Genomic DNA, 14,842 nt, shown 5'->3' with positions numbered 1-14,842 from the left:
TTTCCTTAGTTCTTTTGTAAGAACAGGTTACAATTTAAATCCTTCTCTTGTAGTAGAGAGTGGCTTAGACTGTCTATTACACTGTGAATGTCTCTCTCTCTAGTGCTGCCTCTTCCCCAGGAAACAGCAGAGGCCACACAGAGTACAACAGCATTTAATGGTCAGAAACAGTTGTACAGTATTACAATCAGTCACAGAAGCTGTGCTGGAGGACAGGATCCAATCCTTCCCCACACCAGGCAAAGCAGTATTGGACAGGAGCTGGCATGTGGCTGGGCCCACGTCCTCATCCCCGTGGCCTGAGGGGAGACCACCATCTAATATCCCCCAGGTTCCACTGCTCTTCAGAGGAGGGGTGTAAGCCCCACATGCAAGAAGAACCCCTTGCCCCCCAGTGTCAGATGGGATGTGAGAGTTATGATTAAGGGGAAACCCTGTGTAAGGTGTTAACGGAGTTCAAAGGGGTAGGGATTACCCCTGTTCTCCATCTCCCAAAGGTGCTCACTTTCCCAGTTTCTTCATCCGTTCATCAATGTTGGCAAAGTTCCGCTCAACTGTGGACAGGTTATCACGCATTGTTGTCTGCACCTAGAAAAGTGACAGAGCTATTTTACTCTTTGTCAGGTTCGGGTGCTTACCTGAATGAGGACCTAAAGAAATTCTCTTACAGAAGGCAAAAAAGATATGGAGGGGGATTCCCTGGTGGTCCAGTGGTTAGGACTCAGCACTTTCACTGCCAGGGCCCCGGTTTGATCCCTGGTTGGGGAACTAAGATCCCACAAGCCACACGGTGTGGCCAAATTAAAAAAAAAGAAAAAAGAAACGGAAACAAGTTGATGGGCCCCAGAGCGGGAAGGTTATTGCACCAGTTTCCAGGCTGCCCTGGAATACCGTGGACCTAGCACAGGGTCTGCCAAGCAGGCAGGCTTCTTAAGAATTCCCATCCTGACTTTAACCAGAACAGCTCTTTTATCTGTTTTATGTAATGAGGAACAAGTAAGATTTTGTTGACATGAGGGTTTCACAGGTCCAGTTTTAGAAAACTGCTCTGGAGGAAGAACATATACCAAGCACTTTAATTTATCTTGATGGTCCTACGATACAAGACAACTTTAGTGCTTCTCCCAGCTCTGAGAACAGTGCCCCCAACAGAAACCGAGGACTCGCTATGTGCTGGGCACTGCTAAGAGAATGAAGGAAGAGGCGAGGCTCACTGCCCAGCATCAGGAAGGAAGTGGCAGAATCAGGTGGGAGCCCAGCTCCTGATTTCAAAGCCCATGTTCTATCCGATGTGCTGTGCCCAGAAGCATCTGGTTGAGGACCCAGGGCGGGTAAAACTAAGCTGTGACTACAGAGTGAAGGGGTAGGTTTTATAGGAAAAACTGAGGTTTACTGAACTCTTAACAATTCACTCATATTATTTCACCTAATCCATAAAACTCTGAGGTAGGTGTAAGTTTCCAGACGGTAAGATGGAGGTTCATAGATTAAATAAGTTGTCAAACGTCCCACAACCATTGAGAAACAGTATGGAGACTCAAACCAAGCCCCTGCCATACCACCATGCCACCAAATGGGCTAAGGCAGAACCCTATGGAGATGAAGCTGGAGAACCTAGCCTGTGTGTGCTGGGGAAGGGAAGTAGCTGACCAGTAAAGGGGCACACACCTGGGTCAAGAGGGTGGCGCTGTCCTTGAGGGAACAAGCGATCATCTGCTGTGTCGTATCCAAGTGTGTCATAAGCTGACCAAACTGCACGGCTATGAAAGAAGGTCAGAACGGTATGTGTGGTGTTAGAATCCAAGACCAGAGGGAAGGGAACGAAAGCTGCCCACTTTCTAATTCCTCTTAGCACCCCTGGCAGCTGGCCTCCCACCTTGTTCATGCAGCTGCCTGATGGTGACAAGTCTCTGCACCAGCTCAGGAAGGGTGGAGGCGAGGGGGCTCCAGCGCTGTATGGTTTCATACAGCTGGTGCACCTGGACGGACAAGACAGTGGCCAACCTTCAGCGAAGTACACACTGACCATTCACTAGGGTGGGAAAGGTCAACTTGGTGGGGCAAGAGGGAAGCACTGCCTTTTCTCAGCTATTAAGAGCATATGAAGACAGGGACCTGAGGATTCAGTGCTCTCATGCTTTGCTCTTAACCACCAGAAGAGTACATAAGGGAGCAGGAAAGGGTATGAAGATGGAGGAAAGGTAATTCCTGACCTTGCTTTGTGCATCTGCATCCTCTACAGAAGCTTTATGCTTGGCAATCTCATTCACTTTTCCCAGGACACTCTGAAAGCACAGGTTTTAAGGTTTATAGGGCATCTAGGGCTTCCAGAGTCCCAAGCTACCTGTAATCCAATTTGCCCCCCACTTAATACCTGTAGCCGAGCCTCCACTTGGTCCAGAACTGCAAGGTCCAGGGCGCTCACCTTTGCTTGCAACAGCTCTACAGTCTCCTGGGGGCGGGATTTAGGACAAGCTTCATGAAGGGGAAGAATCAGACTAGAAAACCCAATCCCGATATCCCCTCTGTAATCCAAACACTCCAGTTCCTTTTACACTCACCATAAGGCAGGCTCCCTGCAGACCTGCAGAAAGGGGATTCTGATGGGGAAAAGCAGGAAAGAAGTCAGTGGTTCTTATCTCTCCATGCGATTACCACCTTCTCCCATCCTTTCTGGTTCTAGCGGGCAACCCCTGGCTGATCCTGTAACTGGAGCCCTTTCCTGACTCCTCCCAGGATTCTGTGGAATGCTGTGGACCTCAGGGCTCAGGGCGCAGGATATGCGGGTTAGACTAAGTATAGGAGAGCACCTGACCTGAGCATCCTGATCACAGCGTACAGCTGCTTCCAGCTCCGCCAGGCGCTTCTCGAGTTCTGCCACCTAGGGGGAGGAAGGAGGGGAGATTTGCCATCCACCTCCCTGCTGCTGCAGTGGGAGGTAAGATCCTGCTCTTTGCTTGTCTGCTTACCACTCCCCTACCCTCTTCCCACCGCTCTGCCAAGGGACTTCTTTCCCTGGAACACATCCCTAGTCAAAGTCTTCACTGAAAGTAGATGGTGAGGCAAACACGGAGAATGAGACATCAAGAGGAATCAAGCATTCCCAGCACCCTCTCCCCAGATGTGATCCCTTGGAGGGAGGGAGGCAAGTCTCTAGAGCCACATCTCCCTGGCCCCTCAACCAACAATTACATACATACATACATATATACATACATACACACATACATACATACATACTTTGGCAGCTTGAGAGAACTTGTCCTGCTCAGGCCGAGAATGTAGTTCATAAGTGACAAGGCTGCTATCTGGGGGTGTCCCACTAGTGGTCTTTCCCCCTGAACCAGTCCCTTTGCTGTTCTTTGTTGCTTCCAGCTGCAGCAGTAGGCGCCTAGGTCAGGAAACCAGAAACAATGTCATGACTTGAAGGATGTGGGTCAGCCCAGTCACTCTCGTTTCTGCCTCACAGTCAGCATTAAGGAACAGCTAGGCCACTTCTCCCCTTCGTATCCCTGTCAGTACCTGGCTGAGTCCCTCTACACCCCAGTCACCAATGATTTCCCAACGAAGTCTGGCACCCACTTAGCCAGAGCTCCATCGGGGTCAGTAAGGTTGATTGCGGCATCTGGTCCCAGCAGCTTCTCCAGATGGGAAGCAACCAGCTGCTGCTTCAGGGCTGCCAGCTGTTTGGCCAGCACCACGGGGGTCAGCTTCTCCTCAGTGGCTGACTCCTTCACTGTCGTCTGGTATGAAAACAAACAGACAGTGAGGGGTGGCAAGAGTGAGTCAAGGAAAAAAAATAGATCAAGACCCTTAAAAATAGCTGCGGCTGAGGACTTCCCTGGTGGTGCAGTGGTTAAGAATCCGCCTGCCAATGCAGGGGATCCAGGTTCGAGCCCTGGTCCAGGGAGATCCCACATGCTGCGGAGCAACTAAGCCCATGCGCCACAACTACTGAGCCTGTGCTCTAGAGCCCACGAGCCACAACTACTGAGCCTGTGCTCTAGAGCCCACGAGCCACAACTACTGAAGCCTGGGCACCTAGAGCCCATGCTCCACAACAAGAGAAGCCACCTCAATGAGAAGCCTGCACACCGCAACGAAGAGTAGCCCCTGCTCACTGTAACTAGAGAAAGCCTGTGTGCAGCAACGAAGACCCAACGCAGCCAAAAATAAATAAATAAAAATAAATTTATATTAAAAAAAAATAGCTGTGGCTGAAACTCACTGGGATGGTCCTTACCCACCTATAGTACCGAATATAAATTCATGTGCATTTCTAAACTCTGAAAACCTCAGCCCCTTATCCAGGAGCTTAGGGAAGCTTTCTCCTCTTGCTGGGAGGTCTTCCTCTGCTACATAAGTCATAGCAGAGAGGGGAGAAGAGAGTTTATAGTTACCTTGATTTTCTCAACTTCAGTCGTCAGCTCTTGGACCTCATGCAGCAGTCTCTGGTACTTTTGCTGGGGTGTCTCCTTCACTCCCAGACCCTCTCCAAGCTAGAGAGCAAGCACAGATGGTGATGTTACACCTCCCAGTAGAGGGAACCTCAAGAATTGGTCCAAACCCCAGGCCTAGTTTGTAAGTGTATCATGCCCAACTCAGAATCCACGCCATCCTAGTCCAGGAGGACTGGAGATGGCTGGAGGCCTGGAGACGCTCCAGAGCAAAGAGCAGGGGGACAAAGCATCCTCAACTGCATCCTGCTGGCCTCCTCAGGGCCCCCATCCACAGAGAAACTTGGAATCCCAACTATGTCCCTTGATCTCTCTCCTAAATGCCCGCTGGGTAGGACTGCTGCACCATTCCCATCAACACACACACAACAAACCATCTCGTATTCTCCAGATTCATATCCCGTTCTTTTGGTTTTTCCAATTCGATCTGAGAAATCTGCCAAGAAAAGAAGACGGAATTGAGGGCCTGATCAAGACACACGGCAGTCATGGTCTCAGATGACTGTGAGGGCTTCCATAAGACAGCCCAAAGCAAAAGTCAGTAAGGCCTGAGGTCAGGCTTCCCCATCCAATTTCCAACCGGGTCTCACCAAGTCCCTTTGTTCCCACTCTCTTGTCTTTGAACTTGTCATAGGCAGCATTGGGATTGACAATGATGTGCTCCACACTTGTACTCGTCAGCTCCTCCTGCAGGAACAGGTAGTTCAGACCAGGGGCAGACTCATTCCCACCCTCGAACTTCCCCGACCCCACAAAATCCCCAAGCCACTGGGAGACTGGGCTGTACTTTCCCAAGGGGAAAGAAGGGCGGCTCCATTCCAAGCTACAGACCCAGGTTCAACCTAGGAAATGAAAGCTTCCTGGTAAATTTGGAGTCTCAGTTGTATAAATATTAACACCCTGATTCAACTGGGAACAGAGGCTGCATAACCTCCCCGCCCATTCTGTACATAAGCCTCCCTATCCCCTCCCCTTCCCCAATCCAACTGGGCCCTCCCAGTTATCTGGCACACACCATGCATTCAGGGCAAGAAATCAACTTGACTTCTTTCAACCTCCCCCTCCTAAAAGTAAATTTCCTTGCTGCTGAGGAAGTCTATTTTCAAGCTAACTTCCCATCCTTGCTGGAGGGAAAGAGGAGACAATCAAGCTACTAACTCTGAGAGTGAATATCAGGACTTTCATAGCTGCTGAAGGGAAGATACCAGCTCTTAGATACAAAGGGAAGGTTGGCAGAAGGCCTGACCAGAAGCCTTGTTTCCAGGCTGCCGTGAAGTCAGGGAATTCAGGGGATACAGAGAAGAGGCAAATGCTTTTTAATTTTTTGGCCGCGCCGCGCGGCACATGGGATCTTAGTCCCCCAACCAGGGATCGAACCCATGTCCCCTGCGTTGGAAGCGTGGAGTCTTAACCACTAGAGTGCCAGGGAAGTTCCTTGCTGTATTATTATTATTATTATTATTATTTGCGGTACGCGGGCCTCTCACTGTTGTGGCCTCTCCCGTTGCGGAGCACAGGCTCCGGATGCGCAGGCTCAGCGGCCATGGCTCACGGGCCCAGCCGCTCCGCAGCATGTGGGATCTTCCCGGACCAGGGCACAAACCCGTGTCCCCTACATCGGCAGGCGGACTCTCAACTACTGCGCCACCAGGGAAGCCCACTGTATTATTTTTTAAGGGACATCTTAGAAGCAACAAGCATAAGCTGTATCTGTTTGCCAAGAGTACCCATGGGCAAAGGCCACGTTTAAGTCCTGAAATGGAGATAGCCCGGATCTTTTCAGAGAAGCTGCAGTACCTGCCTCTTCTCCCTGACCCTTCTGCTGTTTCTCAAGCACTGAAGCTCTTCCATAAAGAGGGGAGGTGGTAAAGAAAGTGAAAGAGATTTCACCCTAAAAATTGATGCAGAAAGGTTCCCTCCTTACTAGGTATCTATTAGCTGTTCAGATTCTAATAACTACACCAAGACCATGCCCTCCGGACTGCATGTCTCTCCTTCAATTGTCAGCAGTCCGACAGGTCTCATTACGTTACTGAAGGAAGTGGAAGGAGACCAGAAATCCTTTCCTGTTGGGGTGGACATCTCCACCTTCCACAGGAAGAAAGTAAAGAGAGTCTTCCCTCCTTTAGCCAGAGCAATGATTCTCAACCCTGGCTGCACAACAGAATCACTTAGAAAAGGGGCGGGGGGCGGGGGAGAGGCCTGGGTTCACCTCTGTAGATTCTGATTTAATTGTTCTGGGGTAGGGCCAGGGTAGTGGGCCAGTTTAAAAGCTACCCAGGTCATTCTAATATGTATCCACGACTGAGAGTCTCTGTCTGTGTGTGTGTAGTAGGGGTTGATTGGTGGGGGAGCAGTTATGATGGAGAGACATGGAGAAAGAGCAGCAGACACAAGCTCCATCCTTCATCTCTGCTCTGCTATTACAAAAGGAACCAGTGTGAGTGGCAGCTTTATAAATAGGGAGGAGGGGGGTAAGGAGAAAATATCAACTTCGACCTTTACCTCTTCTTCAGGGAAGTGCTAGGCAGAGGGGCAAGAGCTAAAGATTAAGGGAAAATAAAAGGGTTCAACGTCCCATATGCAAGTGCCTAGGGGAAGAAACAACTGAGTCCTAAATTATTCTCTCCTTAATTTTCTCTGAAATGTTATGGCCAGAGCACACACTGGCCAAATAATTGTGTGGTCTCTGGCCTCTAAAAAGTGTTTGTCTGAGAAGGACTCATGTCCAGGAGAAGGACTCATGTTCGGGAAAGAACATCACCCTCTCTCAAGTTCCCCCTCAAGAATATGCCTCTCCTCCTGTGAGTGCCCCGATCAAGGCCAATGAAGTAGGAAGAAAAACCTCTTTGGGAGGCAGAGTCTACAGACCAAGGAAAGAAATTAATCACAGCTACCATTTTGTTAAGCCCTTATTGTAAGCCAGGCACTATGCAGATGAGAACCTGCTTTCCTAAATAGGGAAGGTGTGGAATAAGAAAGGGTCAACAAACAGAGCATGAGTCTCAGAGGTTCTGGGATGGTAGGAGGGATGGTCAGTGCTTTCATCTCACTATTCCTGCTGCAGGAGCACATCCTGAGGCAGAAGGGCTGCCCGACGCTGGCATCCTCTTGGAGCCTCTCCGAGGGTGTGGCCCCGGAGACTCAGGTCGACAGCATACTTTAGCCCTCCGGTGGCACCTACTCCGCCAGTGACTCGGAGATCTGGGGGCATGGGCTGGAGGTAATGTCATTACAGTGATTCGTGAGATGGGAAAAGGTCAGCTGGGGCTGGGGCTGAATAGAGGGACAAAAGATTTAGTAGAGATAAAAGGACAGAGAAACAACTGCCCATCATAGCACACCCCGTTAAAAAGCACATGAAAGGTCAGGCTTCTTACCAGCTCCTTGTGGTTTCCCCAGAGGTGAGAAAATCAAAAGAGTTAAAAGGAAAGGGAGTGGGGACATGGGGGTGAGGGAGGGAAAAAAAAGACAAAATTGTTATTAGCAAATTGTCACATGCACTACATGATAGTCTTCAAACATACTGCACCACAGGGCCCAGGGGAGCCTAGCAAAATTTTGGGGCCAAGAAATTTCAGCTGGAGTCACCACATACCCCAAGAGAAAGAAGAGCTTGGGACCCTTTCCTCTCTGATGGTGAGGATGTCATGAAGCTTTGCCATTAACAGCAGCAATTCAGGATCATCTGAGAACTAGTAGTTAGATGTTGCAAGCTGGTGGCATGGAAGAGGACAGTGCGGGGAGAGAAGACTGAGATGGAGGGGAAGCTGTAGAAATGGCAGAATGTGAAGCAGAGGCTGTGAAGACATTCTGAGAACGTGTAGCTGATTGAAGGTCCATGATTCTCAAGGGGGCGTTCATGGCTCAAGTCTTCTTATCTCTCGGTTTCTCTAGTTTTGAAGAATTAGGCATTTGGATGGCAGAATCAGTCATAATGAGGGTGCTCATGTGGGTGGTTTGATATGACTTTATGTTAAGCAGAACAAAATATGTTAGGTACAGATGGTGAGTTTAAGGAAATCCGAAGTACCTAATTGAAGCCCCATCCTCATTCTCTGTTGCCAGAGGAGAGGCAGGGCAAATCCTGGTCCCTTGCGTAGTCTGGTGTATTATGTACGTCCATCTTGAGTGGTTGGGACTCACCCTACAGCTCTGAGGGATCCAGAGCAATTCTGCCATGATGTGCTATAGCACAAAGAGTCCAAAAGACACCAAGATTCACAGCTACCAGACATGTGCAGAACGTATTTCTTCAACCCTCTGTTCACAAGGTTCACAGGGGTTGGAGGGTACACAAGGGGGAAAGGTGAGAGTATTTCAAAGAGGCTGGATTTTAGTTCAGGCCACGTAGACAAGGCTCCACTTCCAGGCAAGACTGGTAAAGAACTGCCAGGAGAGGAAATCCAGCTGTATGCACAGCCTTTCCAGGATCTCTACTGATGGGCAGACAGAAGTGTGGGAAGTCGAGGATGGTTATATGTATATGAAAACACACGATGGAACAAAAACAACTGCATCCTCTCCCAGAGATTTCAGCTAGATACATCTGAACTTCAACCTCGCCATTCCCGTCTCATGCCAGAGTCCAGCCCAGCCGAGACTCCTCTTTCAGCTCAGGGTAGAGGTGGATCCAGGTCCTGTGGTCTAGGCTGGGATGTCTCTGCAGAGTGGGTGTAAGCACTCACAGGTGCACACATGCAAACACACAAGGGGAGGCACACACACTATACCTTTCTCTTACTTGCCTCACCAAGCTAAAACCAGCTTGAGAAAAACTCAAGGATAAAGAGAGGACAATGGGCCATAAGTTCAAGTTCAAATCATCAGGAACAAGCAGAATGGGGGAGGAAAGAAAATCAAAAAAAGGAAAAGTGGTATATTTGTTTGTAAATAGTATATACCACCTCCAGGTCTGACCTATGCGTGGGTTGGGAAATGAGATTTTAGGGATAATTTCTGTAACCTGGAGTAGTAATAGTCACCATGGGAACCTATTACACCAGCCAACTTGGTTAGAAAATTCTAAGTGCCCTGATCCCAGGTACCAGTTTACCTGGTACAGGACTCTCAGTCCCTCTCACTAATAACCTCCCAGACGCCCCAGGGTTGTTTGGCTAAGTGGCTATGCCTCAGAGGGCAAGACCTGAGGTTCCAGATCAGACACAGGAAGAGGTCACTGCTGCTCTCTGAGCCTGTTAGGCTCTGTGCCAACACCGCAGCCAGGGGCACTTCGGAACCATGATGACAAGGAAGATGGATAGTGCTGTAGAATAAAACTGTCCAGGATGGACCAACATAGTGCTGACCATCCAACCATTTCTAAAGGAAGGGTACAGAAACAGAAAGACTCACGAAAGCACAAAGAACCCAAGCTAGTACCTTAAAAATGTATATAACACCCCTTTCCTATCCCATTTACTTTTCTCTAAAGGCTTAGCATAGGAGAATATTAAAATGAGGTTTTTACCAGGTATAATCCACATACAGTCAAGAAGTGAGGACTGTTGCTGTCCCCCTTGTTCTCCACCCTTGTCCAGAATGGCTAAAAGTCACTCCCTTTCTCTTAACTCCATTTCAGTCTGTGGAGGAGAAAGGCAACCCCCTTCCAACTCCAGCTCTTAAATGCCTTATGTCCAGAAGCAGTCTTAGTCTCCATGCTTCTATCCCATCCTCCATTGGACAGTTGTATTCTGCACACCTCACAAGGGGAAGAGACAATGATCCATGAATCATAGCTGTGCTTCTAAACCTTGATTAAGGATCTTTAACCATGAGGCCAGCAGGCCCCTTAGTGATCCAGCTAGAGATGCATTAGAATTTAAAACAATTAGCTGCAACAATAGCACAGTGACAGAGCATTGCATGCGAGATGGCAAATGAAAAAACATGCAGAGAAGAAGCATCGAATGGTCTTACTTGTGCAAACTAGTGTCCAGGCAAGGTGGTGAGGAGGGAGGATGGGGGAAGCATTAGGAAAAACTCAGATAAGTTCAAGTGCGCCAATAGTCAATGAACACAATCAAGCATACTCTGTGATATCCTAAACTGCAAGGAAAAGAATCTACTATTTCACATCTCAGGCTGGTGGAGTTTTCAGCATTATCTACCCTTTGGAGAACCAAACCTCTGCCACAGACCCACCAAACTAAGGCTAGGTCACTTTTTCCCTTTCACATGCATCAGGGATAGTTACAGCATAAAGGGAGGGACTAAATCCTATTTCTAGTGAGTTTTCTAAATTTACTCCCCTTGTTCCGGCAGTTCAAAAGCCATGAGCAGAATGCCACACAGACCCAAAGGTAGGCTGTGGGCCCAGGGGGGAAGAAATTCCAATTGGGAATTAGCTTTCCTGACAAGACATTTTAAGAAAAGTTTCCAAAAAGCCCATCACCCCAATCAACCCAGGAGTGTCTGAAATGCAGAGGGGATCCTCCTAGCTTGAGGAGTTAAGAGCTAGACTGTGCCGTTTTCTGGCCCATTCACTTTAGAATATTTTAGTTCCTGCTAAAATTGTTTTGAAGGGATAGCAGGAAAATCAGGATTATGTTTACCAAAAATAAAACCTTCTACTACTTTCCTCCCCCATCCTCCCCACTATGGGAATCGCAAACTTTAATGTTTAAGTTAAACTAGCAATTACAATCTTTAGGGGCTATTATAGGATATTATTTCCTTCAGCAGCCCAATTTCTTCCACAGTGGAGCAATGAGAAAGGAAGTGAAAAGACAGTGAAGGTCAATACCCCTTGACTATTTCTTTAAATAAAAATCTGGAGACCGCCCTGAAAGGTTCCATACGAAGCCGGTCGTCCTGGCTGTCTCCAGGGAGTGGAACTACGCAGTGGCAGGCAGCGGTGGGAAGAGACACTTTTTGTTCTACGTGCATATATTACTTACTTCAAAAACTAATAAAATTAAAGTTGAAAATAATCTGGAAACTAAGGCAGAACATGCTCTCGCCAGGAGTGAAGAAGGTGACTGAAATCTCATGGTTCAGCCACAATAGTGGTGATGTGCACTGTCACCTGTACTAGGTCTTGGGAAGGTAAGTGAGAAGGGGACAGGCTGCTAGTGAGAATCCAGGCCTCACAGAAATGAGGTTTCTGGATTGTCTAAGTACAACCCACTGCTCCTCAAGTTGCACATATACGTCAGTATTAAGAGCAGTGGCAGAACCATTACTCAGCTGACTTCCTGAAAGCTGCCCTCCTAAGGCGCACAGGGACATGCAGGGGCCAGAGACATTAGCTGACATCAGGAAACATCTCAGGCCTCTCCCACTCCCGCCAGGGCTCTTGAAGTAGCTGAAGGTCTCCCCACCCCATTTACTCCTCCCTAGTGATGGAGAGTCATTTAGCTGAGCCTTAGGTGATGGAGGCAACTTAGCTCCTCTTGTATTTACCATCCAGTTCCTATATACTTCTATACTGGCATTCTGGGCTACATGCTGCAGGAAATGAACACTTACGGTGTGCTCTCCCCATCAGCCACCCCACTAGATGCTACTAAAATAGGCTGCTCAGGCTCAGCAGGGAGGAACAGCCAATCAGGGATGCACATTCAGTTCTTCCATGCCTGGGATGAGGGTCATGTTCTTTTTATTAAGAGATAGCCCATAACTTCAAAAGGAGAATTACAATGTATTTTTTCGTTTGGAAAGGGGACTGCTATATTACCTGTCTGTATCACAGCCAGCGACAAAGGGACAAAGTTCCACTCATTATCTCACCATGAAGGCTTGATATTTTCTAGGCAGAGGCCTAGGCCAGAGTTGAACAGTCTCTGAACTATGGTAGTAGAATGGAGTCCTCGGTATACATACTCCTGCCCTTTGAGGTCAGAGACTGCTCCCTAATAAGATACCTCTTAGAGTGACAGGTCTACACCTAGGTCCTGAGCAATGACAACATCTGCATTATCTCCAGATACTCAAGTTTGGGGGACAGACTGACATGCCAGCAAGTACAGAAGCAACAAGGAACACACCACTCTGAGAGGGGACAGGGAAGGTGTTCCCCACAAAGTAGGAACCACTTCCACATGGGGGAAATCAAATAAGGAATAAGTGAGTACGCCAAGCCATACATTATAAGCCAGCCACCAGCATTCTCCAGAACTAACCAGCCCCACAGACATAACCACAGGACTTACAGACACACATACTGAGCCTGTTCCCACTGACTCTTGGTCACAACTTTATTGAGATCTCACACCATCAGTGTGACCCTAGCCCAGCTCTCCTTGGAAACTACAGAACCTAAAACACATCCTATAAGACATGTTAACAGATCTTTGCTCCTCTTGGCACTTACATATAGAATTTTTACTATGTTGATTTCATTCACTCAATTTTTTCTTTCATGTTTCCTACACGTATCCTAATTCCCCCATTAGTCTGGGTGATTTTTGAGGGCAGGGACATTTCTTCCTCTGCATTGCACAAAAATCAACAGAGAATGAACACATTCAATAAATAATGCTAAGTGGTTTCCCTTATGGTTAAAATGTGTCCATAACTAATTCCTTCCCCTTGAGTTCTTCTTGAATTTGAAAGTGCTACCAGGGCCTCTCCTCTGCTGATATGAAAGATTTATGTGCTTCCTCAAATTTGTTTCGCTCTAACCAGGTTCCTTATCTTCCTAAAATCTCGAATTCATTTTCCTGCTCCTTGGCCAATGGATACTGTATATTCACATAAAAGAGTATTCCTCAATACTTCAAAGTCTAGCTCTTGTTAGGATAATAACAAACATGTACTGAGCAATATATTTTATGAAATAGAAGGCCTAGGTCTTAACCTCAAGCAGTTTGTAAGTGCTCAGGATTCATGAATCATTACCATGGACTAGTACCTAGAGCCCTAACTAAGTCACTAGCCCCCAACCTGTTTTAAGATATTCCAATTGTATTTAAAAGGCCCAAGTACCAGGCCTCTTAGCTGTAATTCCACTGACCTGACTCTCCTTCCTGGCATTGCTCATTTGCAAGCCCTGCGACATACATACCACCCAGGCTGGGTTGGCATACCCGCTTATTGCTGTGGGTGGCTCACCAGAAAAGGGAAAGGGCCTGCCTGGGGGAGAGAGATCAGAGTCCAGAGGAGTCCTGAGGCAGCACACAGTCTTACCGCATCAAACTCCGCTTGATCATCCTCAGGCAGGTCGCTGGTTTCATAAACATCTGGCTCGTTCCTGGCCTGCAGGTAGAAGCAGTGACCACCCAACCTCACTACCCAGCATCCACCAACACCCCTAACCCCACTCCATTTGAACAAGTTAACAGAGAAAGCAGGCTGTGACGCCACGATTCTGCCCCTTCTTTCACCTGCCCCGTGACCTGCCTGTCAGTTCCCATGTCTCAGAGGGGTGGGGATAACAGTGGGGACATCTGATGGTTAATGGTGAATGTTAAGTGATGACAAAGATGTCACCCTGAATCTGAAGGGGGGCGGGTCCTCGGCACTCATGTCAGGAGGAGAGGAGCTATCATTAGGCCCTGTACACACTACCCTGGCACAAGGGCTGAGAGTGACTCAGGACCTTAGTACCCAAGGTCCTATCCCAACCCCCACCCCGAGAATGCAGGCAGGGCAGCACAAAGGGAGGGTACATGCCGGCCTGTGCGGGGGTGGTTTGGGAAGGAGGTTCCCCAGAGGACATAGTTCTCCATCTGGCACAAGAGGGGTTCTGTCACGGTAACCTCGTCACTCTTGCCAGGGTGAAGGCCATCACCAAATGGTGTGGTATGTGTGTCTCGGGAGGGGGTGGGGGGCTCATGGGAAGATTTGGGGAGACACGGGTGGTGTTGACACGGATGGCAGAAGCACTCGAGCACAGTGCTAAGTGCCTGGAGATGATTTCTGAGCCGAGAAACCGGCGACTGCCGGAAAGGGGCCTTGTAGGCCGTCCCACGGCCCAGCCCAGTCGGGTAGAAGGAGTCCGGAGGGTGCAGCGGCCGGTCGGGGAGCTAGCGGCGGGAGCCCTCGGGGCGGAGGAGGGGTTTCAGGCGGGAAGGGTCACGGGTTGCTGTCTGTTGGGGGTCCTTAGGAGGTCGGGGGCGCGGTCTTGGGGAGCCAGGGCCGGCCGTGTACTCACAATGCCGGGAAGATCGGCGTATTTAGGGTCCGCCATGGCGGCGGCGAGGCGGGGTTGGGGGACCGGGGCCTCGGTGGAGCCGGGGCCGGTGTTCGGGTAGGGGAGAGGCTGGGTCCGGGTCCAGGATAAGGCGGCCGCAAAGGGAGCGGCGGAGGAGGCGGAGGAGTAGGAAGTCTCGCGACAGGAGTAGTACAGGGGAAGGGTGAAGCAAAAGTCGCGAGAACAACCCGCTACCACACCCCTGGAGTGACAGGGATTGGCGAGAACAAGACCTGGGAATGACGTAGTG

The 14,842-nt window shown here is 49.0% G+C and overlaps 1 protein-coding gene across 5 annotated transcripts; it reads right to left on the bottom strand.

Moving 5' to 3' along the window:
• Window positions 1-138: 138 nt before the first annotated feature.
• Window positions 139-14,750, bottom strand: DCTN2 (dynactin subunit 2). 5 transcript variants are annotated; one of them, XM_060305793.2, is made up of 15 exons: window positions 14,554-14,750; window positions 13,587-13,655; window positions 5,048-5,144; window positions 4,823-4,893; window positions 4,401-4,499; window positions 3,583-3,743; window positions 3,241-3,391; window positions 2,816-2,881; window positions 2,562-2,600; window positions 2,375-2,452; window positions 2,214-2,285; window positions 1,877-1,979; window positions 1,669-1,760; window positions 506-588; window positions 139-299 (listed from the first exon to the last, which is right to left on the bottom strand). In XM_060305793.2, exons 1-15 carry the CDS (start codon window positions 14,587-14,589, stop codon window positions 287-289), a joined length of 1,230 nt encoding a protein of 409 aa, XP_060161776.1. In that variant the 5' UTR covers window positions 14,590-14,750; the 3' UTR covers window positions 139-286. The 5 variants fall into 5 exon arrangements, with proteins under 5 accessions (XP_060161776.1, XP_060161777.1, XP_030722382.1 ...); XM_060305794.2 differs by having other exon boundaries at window positions 4,832-4,893; window positions 14,554-14,748; XM_030866522.3 differs by having other exon boundaries at window positions 139-588; window positions 14,554-14,749.
• Window positions 14,751-14,842: the final 92 nt, after the last annotated feature.

Source organism: Globicephala melas, chromosome 10 (assembly GCF_963455315.2).
Source record: "Globicephala melas chromosome 10, mGloMel1.2, whole genome shotgun sequence".
NCBI lineage: Eukaryota > Metazoa > Chordata > Mammalia > Artiodactyla > Delphinidae > Globicephala > Globicephala melas.
Note: the sequence above shows the minus strand (reverse complement) of the source record. Positions and strands in the feature narration are given on the sequence as shown.

Coding starts and splice junctions, on each gene's coding strand:
- DCTN2 (XM_030866519.3), bottom strand. CDS start 7,690: ATGACATTACCTCCAGCCCATGCCCCCAGATCTCCGAGTCACTGGCGG. Junction 4,500..4,822: donor AATACGAGATGGTTTGTTGT/GTGTGTGTTGAT, acceptor CTTGCTCTCTAG/CTTGGAGAGGGTCTGGGAGT. Junction 3,392..3,582: donor CCCGATGGAGCTCTGGCTAA/GTGGGTGCCAGA, acceptor TTCCTGACCTAG/GCGCCTACTGCTGCAGCTGG.